Source organism: Biomphalaria glabrata, chromosome 3, assembly GCF_947242115.1.
Source record: "Biomphalaria glabrata chromosome 3, xgBioGlab47.1, whole genome shotgun sequence".
Lineage (NCBI taxonomy): Eukaryota > Metazoa > Mollusca > Gastropoda > Planorbidae > Biomphalaria > Biomphalaria glabrata.
Genome location: NC_074713.1, coordinates 55,324,449 through 55,334,119, shown reverse-complemented (window position 1 = coordinate 55,334,119; position 9,671 = coordinate 55,324,449). Strand labels below are relative to the sequence as shown.

The window sequence follows — 9,671 nt, the reverse complement described above, 5'->3', positions numbered from 1 at the left end:
ATGTATGTATCACATTTGTTTCAGCACCTAGCTTCAACTCTATGCTCGTACCCCTGAAGCTTCTATATGTCATGTGTTTATGTTGTCCACTTGTCTTTGTGAGAGATATACAATTAGATAGAGCCATCGTTTGTCTAATACATGCCTAACGGCAGTCTGTGTCGGCTCTATCGAAGTTGTTAGTGAACAGATGCTGCGAGGGTGGGGGAGGGGCTAGCTGGGGCTTGTGACCTTTGACCACTGGGGTGGTAATTTGGTGCGTTATCGCTAGGCGGTGGTGTCGAAGCCAGAGTCACAGGTTCGAGCCTCGGTGTCGGCGCATGCCCATATTTTCGCAGCATTTTAATTCTCTCTCTCTTAAAAATGTGGTCCCTGGTGCTGTTATTCATTTATTTTTAATAATACAAATGTATCATGCACATTTATCAAGAAGAGGTAGCTCACATAATCTAATACAAATGCAGGCCTATCATACTGAAACAAAACAAGGAAATCGATCATAATTATTTTTATTAACAAAATAGTCGAAATAGAAAATATTTACATTTCAATGTTCAAGCATTACCAAATACCTTATAACATTCATTCAGGCTTCAAAAAATTCACAGTAAAATGTATTGGTCCAACCAGGATGTAACAAAGAATCTGGACATGTAAATTGTGCTAGTTTTTTTTTTCCTGTTATTTGGACAAATTTGTTATAGTATAATTTTAAAGTTAACAAATATTTTAAACTTAAATTATACAAATCAATAGAAACTTTAAAAATCTAACACACAGAAATGACTAAAACCATGTTTTTATTTACAATTAAAAAATGATATATATATATATATATATATATATATATATATATATATATATATATATATATATATATATATATATATATATATATATATATATATATATATATATATTATATATATATATTATATATATATATATAAATACACAGGGGGGAAATGGCTTAAACCATTTGATTCCATGCTTTAAACAGCTTTACAGCCAATGGATTTTAAGTAACTTAAATCACTTTTTGGAGAAGAGTGTAAAAAAAAACGACTTAAAACTTGCAAAGAACTTTTAATAGTGTTTTTTTTTAAGTCATTACTACTGACCAGGGCATATATTAGTCAGTTTATATCACATTTAGACTTTGGCTTTCAATACAGGTCTATATACACATTCAGAAATACAGGAGTATAAAGAAAGAACATGTTTTGTTCAACAAGTATCAGCAGTATAAAAACAAGTTGACAACAGATGATATTAGAGACTGTGAAAGAATGGCATCTATTTAGTCAATTTCTAAACCATGAGAAAGCCTGATTTTTTCATTTGCATGTTGTGAACTATATTCAGTAAATATTTCACTTAATGAACAGGCTCTTCAGACTAAAATAACCATGATAGTGCATCATTACACATCACATCAATAGTTTCCCTTTCATACCTTGTGGTCTATAGGGCAGATGATGTAGAAGTCATCTGTTTCTGTGACCTACGGTTAATGAGGGTGTCAAGTGGCCAGCACAACAACCAACCGCCTTTACTTTTCCCCAGCTAATGTCAGGTACCCATTAAAGCTGGGTGGACTCACAGGTGCCCGAAGATCCTGAAATTATAAATCCCAGTCTTCATCAGGATTTGAACCCCAGACCCCTGTTTGGAAGCAAAGCGCTTTATCGCTTTATCAATATGATGAAAAATATTGGCTAGTTACATTACAACAGTGTTTCCCAAACATTTGATATATGTGTAACACTTTTAATAATTTTTTAAATGCTGAGAACACCTCGCCCCCTTACCCACCCCCCACGTTAAGTTATAAGCAGAACATAATAAATGGGTATTTAAAAACATCAGCATAGTTCATGAGGTGCAACGCCTACCCCCTCCAAAGTCTTCCCGTACCCCCTGGGGTTATACATACCCCACTTTGGGAAACACTGCATTACAATAACAACCATTGATTGATTACACTAATAAAAATGTAATTTTATAATTTAAGTCTACACTTAAAAATGTCTTCTGAACAATGCATAAGAAATGATAGAACAGACAATAACTCCAATAACTTATTGACCTAAGAGCTCAAACAGCTCTTATCTGGAAACGAAAAAACAACAACTTAAATGCATGGTGCTAAATTGTTTTGTCACTGAATAATGCCAGATATGACTAACACCTAACCCTTTAGAGGCAGTTTGTATAATATACATTTAAAAAGATTAAAAGGTAAGGTAAGAAAACTAGAAGTGAAAATTATTAAAACTTATTTGTAGGTGACTAGTCTATATAATTGTAGAAATACACTCTTTTCTCTTTAATGATCATAAAGAAGAAAGGCTAACAGTGATGCAACAGAAAAAGTTTGAAAGACCAGCTCAGTTACCAGCTTACTCTTAAATGACATAGAGAAAAGCACTTGGCAGAAAAAAGGTTTGCAAAATATGACAGAGAATTCTTGAAAAGTCTGTAGCATAGTGAAACAAGAAAAAAACTACTATCAAAAAACAGATAGAGACAATAAAAGAAACTTAAATTGACCATCTCTCTCCACAAAGAAAATGGCATCAGATGTGGTAAAATGTGTTGGTCAGAGCCACTTTAAAATACTGCACTCTTCATTAATCTTTGGAATTAAGAAAAAAACGTTTGCGTTTTCAATAGTGAACAATTATGTGCAGATTTTAGAAAATGAAAGTGATTAAAGTTATGTCAAAAAGGGGAAAATCAATCATATCCAATCTTAGCTCATAATTTACAAACATTATTATAGAGTGCTTAAACTAGTTATATATCTTAACTGACAATTTAAACTGTTATTTGCTATGCTGTCCTATTACTGCAAGTCCAACATTGTAACTTCCATTTTTTCTATTCAAGTTTTCCTGGAAATGCTAATATAATACATGCTAAAGAAAAAAACAAACAAAAGGTGCATATTCAAGGGTTCTAAAAACATATTTATGCTTTTAAGTATTTATGCATTGTATATGCACAAATTGTAAGACAAATTTCCATATGGACAATACAGATTATTATTGTTATTATTATTATTATATATATTAGATATAAACTTTGCTTGGAGATAAAAAGTTTGGTCACTAAATGCTGAAGCAAACACTCTGCACTCATAATGCTTTAAAATATACAGTACAAGAAAAATAAACAGTAGCTTCCCATTTTAGCATTTAAAGAGAAAACCCAGCAAACTCACATACTTTTTGCCCCCGTGTTATATAGCTGCACAAGATTTATATTGCAGGTGCAAAACTAAAGATGTCTGCATGTACGTTAGCAGACGCGAATAAAAAAAAAAAATTAATTAAATGCTCACAAAATGCCAACAAATGAATTCTTATGCCTTAGAATCCCACATAAGTTAGGCTTAGAATCATGAATTGTATTCATCATCATCAAGTTAGCAACTATAAAATTTATTTTATCAATGAGAATGCATCCTTCTAATATATATGAATATTGATCTTCATGACAGAGATAGAAGTCAATGGTTTTTCTGGCTGATTCAAGCAACCTGCTCAACATTCCTTTTTTATTTGGTAATGTTTTTGTATTTGGAAGTTATGTTTTGTTTTTTTTTGTATATGCTATTGGTAATTTATTTATTTTATTTACCTTATCTTCAGACCCAGAATATTTGTAAAGTGACCAATGGTGAGACTTTTGCAAAAATATTCACTTGAGTGTTGGGTTGTCTTAGTTTTTAGAAAGTTTTCTTGAATGGACCTCATTCACCAATCGTAAACAAACAACATTTAGTCACGTGATCTTATTGATAAAACAATGAAAAAACTGTCACGTGACAACCATCATGAATTAAACATGAGATCGTAAATTATATAGAAGATATAGAGCGCCACGTGGCTAAATGTTACCATTGATGAATGAGGTCCATTGCAAGGTGCTAAACAAAGGATGCATATTCTAGTATTGAACAAGGTCAAGGACTGCTTCACACACGACTATACATAGATTGATAACATGTCTAAATTTAGACACAAAATTCAGCCAAGAAGGCTATTAAGCTGGCTGAATTCAATCTTAAACAAAGAACTTAAAGGCACATGGGAATGGCCAAGTCCTATATTCAGTAGATAAGCAGATACATTGAACTGTTATGAGAAAGAAAGTGAAGCCAAGGAAAGATATTTCAACACAAAAAAGTTGTAGCATGAAATGAAAAGCTCATTTTTTGATCTCGTACAGCATTAAAAAATTGTGAGATATGGTTGAAGATGAAATACACACAAATGCAATAGTGTCGATGTCTTTAAAATAGTAAAGCTTGTATTTTTTTGTTTTACACGTTTCGGATGTTTCTTCAGATTTGAAGATAAGAACATCCTAGCCCAAACCTCCCGCATGACAATGGGAGATGGCAGCAGGAAGAGTCCAGGGCGATCATGACAAATGAACAACAGTCGAGAGCACATATCACATGACCAGGCAGCCATATATTTGTAATTACCTTTTTCTTACTGTAGCACAACAAATTTTCAGAAAGACAATGATAAAAATACTTTATAAATATAAAAAAATACAGTAACAGAAATAAGTTCAACAGAGAGCAATAGTAATGTTCAAACCATTAAAAAAAACATGATAACAAAAAATAACAAGTCAGTTATAGCAATCTTTGGTGTAGCCTCAAGGTTTTTGGCAAGATTAGTTTGAAATGTATTCAAAATAATTTCAAAATACTGTAGTTGAACTACAAAAAAAAATATTAAAGATTTTGTTCATAAACTATTAACTGATAGCTTGGATTACCAAAGAAAACAGTGAATAAGACTGTAACTATAGACAACAATGATTCTTGTTAAATCACAGAAGGCTCTTAAAGTGTTTATGCTCAACAGATCTCATTAATAAGACAAAAATATTTTTAGTTCCTTAGACTTCATTGGATGAACCAATAATTTTTTTCCAATTTAAACTATGTTCCAAAATCAAAACATTATTTAAATCTTGTCCACTTGTGAGCAGTCCAGTCAGTTATCGTGGACACATCATGACATGTACCGTACACACTGTAAATGTTTTGCTATTGATTTGTCCATAACACAAACACTTGTACTGGCCAGTTCTTGCTTCAAAGACTAGCTGGGCATCTGTTGCACCAATGTATGTACAGTATGCAAACATCACAAAATATTTCTGTAGACACAAAACAAACAGATGATATTAGAATGAAATAATAACAATAAAGAACTTGACACAAATTCTATCAGTCAAGAATTGCCTAGGAGGGTTCAGACAAGTTGTTCTTATCTAAGATGAACCCCGAAGTGGTTTCCAGTTCTATGCTGTTCGTTCTGTTGTGTCCAGTTCTGAGGCAAAAAATTATATATAGGTCATGTCAGGGCAGTTTGTAATAGGAATCATATTTCTTGAAATTTTATTCAACTCTTATTATTTTTTTCATTTCTTCCAGGTAGGGAGAAATTTTCATTTATTGGTTCATTCACCCATTTTTGGCCAGTATGTTTGTTTGTAAAATGTTTTACATGTTTCGGATGTTCCTTCAGAGTTGAAGATAGTTTACTTCCTAGTCCAAACCTCCCGCAGGACGACAGGGGATGGGAGCGGGCAGGGTTTGAACCCTCGACCGTCGATAAATCCGAACGACAGTCCAGCACGCAAACCGCACAACCAGGCTACTTTTTCACTACCTACTATTTCAATGTGTGCTGGTATCCATTAAAGATCAGTTTCCTAACTGTTGATTTTGAGATTTACAAGAGCTGTCTGGAGTTGCTTTACAATAGGAAGGAAGCATCAGAGTTTTTCAGGCTTTAAAGGACTGTTTTGGTATTAGTCAATCAGACAATTAGGCTGTTTGGTGTACATGGGTAGTTTACTAGTGCTAATTTAATGTTCTAGTTCAAGTGCTTGCCTTTCTGCTCTATGGCTGTCTGAGAAATTGCCAGTTGCAAGTGACTTTTTAGTCTTTCCCCATTGCACCATTCAATTAGTATGCCAGCTGCTCAGTTTGCCTTAGATTTATTAGAGGATACATGTGTGTAAACTCTGACCCATAGGTTGTTGGGGGGTCATGGGTTTTTGAAAAAGGTCACGATGCATTGAGTTCTGTTTGGTTGTGGTTGGATTTTACCGTTACTTTTTCGATGCAGTCTCTTATAGGAGGAAAGGAGCTGAGGTCCAAAAGAGGAAACACACTATGCTGATTTGATAGTTATATTTTCTAATTTTTACTATATTAAATGTTTTTAATTCATTAAACACAAGACAAATACATCCGTAGATGACTTCAATGTTACAGAAGTACAAGAATAGTTGAATTCAGTCTATCATGCTCACATACAACTAGCAGGAAATGAGAAGGCTGACACACTCGCCAAGAGTGGGAGAACAAAGTCACAAGTAAACTCTGCACTCTATCCAGGAGAAATGAAGAAATTAATTGTAGATAAAATAAATGAGAAATGGACGAGCTCCCATCCAAATCACAAGAAAGATGATGCTTACTATAAGCTATCCCGACAAGACCAACGTCTAATCTTTCAACTCAGGACCGGACACAACAGAATGCGACAACACATGTTCCAGAAGCTCAAAATTGGAACCAGTGAAATCTGCCCATGTGGAGTATCACCAGAAAATGCTGACCACGTCCTCCAAAACTGCTCTCTCTACCAAGAGGCCCGTATAAGACATTGGCCCCAAATCACCCCAATAGAAAGAAAACTATATGGAGAGCTCCCTGATTTGGAAACCACTGCGCAGTTCATCTCATGTATTGGTCTAGTCATATGAACACTCAAACATAACAATGAGAACGATGAAGAAGAGGAAGTCTATCATGAAATAAGGCTAATTATCTTCATTATAAAATTAATATATGAAGAATAAAAAAACTTCACAAAAACAACATAAAAAGGAAACATTTTTCTTACTTTAGCCTCACTTGTTTCAGGTTGTAAGTCTGTAATAGTTTGTTCTGTAGTGGAGGATGGAGCTGTTTTCGAGATGGATGTGCTGACACACAGTGAGAAGTTGACTATCCCTGGCTTGCCCTGCAGATCAGGAGAATAGCTAGACTACTAAGGGGAAGTCATCTCGCAAATATCCTCTCTCACTTTTTATCTTCACCTCACTCCTGTGTCTTTCTGCTCTCTCCCCCACTCACTTTATACTCACTTCCTTAATCTATTCTCTAAAGGATCACTTATATAATCATGAAATCACGATTTCTAAGCTGGAAACTAATATTTATGTCAATTTATGCTTAAAAATAAAAAAATACTTTAAAGAAAAAAAAAAGTAGTATATAAGGGAAACAACTGTACATTTATATTCATATCTATCAATACAATAAGATTTATTTTCTCTTAACCAATAATTAATTGACTAAATGGATAATTTTTTAATTGATGTTTTGTTAGGTACATTAAATAATTGTGTAAAGTTTCAACTTGATCCGAAAATGGTTTTGAGAGAAATAAGGTGTGTGAAATTAGGCAGACAGACAGACAGACGGAGAGAGTTGATGCAAGCTTTGTAATTATGTTTCAAATGTACAAAATTTAACTCTTTCCCCCCTAACTGACGATACCAGCGTTGATTCCACCAGAACGTGGTAAATAATTACGGAGAGAAAGAGTTAAAGAACTGACCTGAGGTCCAGGCAGAAGACTAATGTTGCTAATACTAGTCATCAACACATCTTTCATTGAATAAAGCGCTAAGCTTGTGTTGACTGTTGTGTTGTACAGGATCTCAACATCATCCTGCAAAAATTGATGGCAAAGATAAACAAAAAAATGTGTAAACAGAAAGGGTCAAGCAAGAAAGGTAAAGGCCTTTCTATTCTGACAAAAAGTGTTAACCTACTTCAATAAATAGCAGCTTGCTTGCATGCTCAGACAGTTGATTTCTCAAGGCAATGTTCTGAAATTTAATAAGAAACAAACTTTTGGTTACACACAATTCTCAATTGTTCAAACTTAATTTCATTAACTTTAACTATGAACTTTGTAATGAATTTTAAAAATCAAGATTCCATAATTCACTTAAAAAAAAAAAGAAAGTAAAATACCCATTTCATTTGATTCTATGGCCAACAGTTAACATTGGGTCTCATGTTACCAGCACAATGACTAACCACCTTTACTTTCCCCAACTAATGTCAGGTACTCTTTGAATGGGGTAGACTTAGGGGCTGCCCCCCTGCCCCCCCATAAAAAACAACTGCAAAATTTAAAATCTCAGACTTCACTGAGATTCGATCCCAAGGCCCCTTGGTTTAGAACCAAACCAATTTATCTCTTGGCCACCAAATCCCAAAATTCACTTCAACATTACAGTGACATTGTTACTTTCCCCCACTAATGTCAGGTACTCTTTGAATGGGGTAAACTTAGGGGCTGCCCCCCCCCCCCAAAAAAAAAAAAAAAAACTGCAAAATTTAAAATCTCAGACTTCACTGAGATTCGATCCCAAGGCCCCTTGGTTTAGAACCAAACCAATTCATCTCTTGGCCACCAAATCCCAAAATTCGCTTCAACATTACAGTGAAATTGACAACCTCTTTTTTTCTTCTTATGATCAAGTTGAGGGATCAGATAGCCAGTCCTATAGCTGATATGATCTGTGCAGTGGTTTCCAAATCAGGATACTTTCCATATTTTAATATTAATCCCATGAACAGTCAAGACTAGCAGCGCCATCCATCCATCCAAGTGGCGCTACAGCCCATGGAGGGCTCTGGCCTGCTTTAACACATCCTTCCATTCAGATCTCTCCTGGGCCTTTCGTCTCCACGCCCTAACCCCAAGCTGCTTCAGATCTGCTTCCACGTCATCTATCCATCGCATTCGGGGTCTGCCTTTGGGTCGCCTGCCTTTTGGTTTTTGCCTGTATACGATTTTCGCCCCTCTGTTGTCTGACATTCTTTCAAGGTGACCTGCCCAACGTAGTCTGTACTTTTTTATTTCGTTCACTATTGGTGGGTCTTCATATAATTGATATAACTCATGGTTAGTGCGTGTCCTTCACCCTGTTTCATCCTGTATGGCACCATAGATTTTCCTAAGGATTTTTCTTTCCCAAGACTAGCAGAGCAGGCAGAATAAAAGTAATCCACATCTTGGCACTTAGACTGAGAAGATATTTACTTTGAATTGTGTTGAAATAATCATCTTCTTTTTTGAAGTAATGTCTGTATTTGTATAAGATAGAACAAAAAGATTCCTTTTCAGACCTTGAGATTCGTGGGGAAGATGATGTAAAGGTCAACAGTTTCTTTGGCCCATGGTTAATGAGGATGTCTTGTGGCCAGCACAATGACAAACCGCCTTTACATATCCCCAACTTATGTCAGGTACCCTTTAAAGCTGGGTGCACTAAAGCTCCCAAAAGTAAAAAAGCTGAATCTTTATCAGGACACGAGCCCAGGATCCCTGGTTTGGAAGCCAATTGCTTTACCCCTCAACCACCATGCCTCACATTTTAAAAGATAAGGTGTTCCCTGGATGGACACTAAACATAAGGTACTAAGCTGATGATACTGAATGCATGAAGCGTAGGACGTAATCATCTTCTTTTTAATATCGTCATCGTCTATATTATATAAGATAAGAAGACAAAAAAGTTCCAAATATTCACAAAGAACTATAAAT

At 34.9% G+C, this 9,671-nt stretch overlaps 1 protein-coding gene across 4 annotated transcripts in view; it reads right to left on the bottom strand.

The window, feature by feature from the left end:
* Positions 1-493: 493 nt before the first annotated feature.
* LOC106058048 (uncharacterized) overlaps positions 494-9,671 on the bottom strand; it is a 58,362-nt gene continuing 49,184 nt past the window's right edge. For all 4 annotated transcript variants that reach the window (XM_056022736.1, XM_056022738.1, XM_056022737.1 and 1 more), the window contains exons 7-10: positions 7,885-7,941; positions 7,668-7,781; positions 6,948-7,067; positions 494-5,187 (exon numbers count right to left, since the gene is read on the bottom strand). In XM_056022736.1, the coding sequence (XP_055878711.1) occupies positions 5,026-5,187; positions 6,948-7,067; positions 7,668-7,781; positions 7,885-7,941 (453 nt within the window). In that variant the 3' untranslated portion in view covers positions 494-5,025. The remainder of the gene's footprint in view (positions 5,188-6,947; positions 7,068-7,667; positions 7,782-7,884; positions 7,942-9,671) is intronic.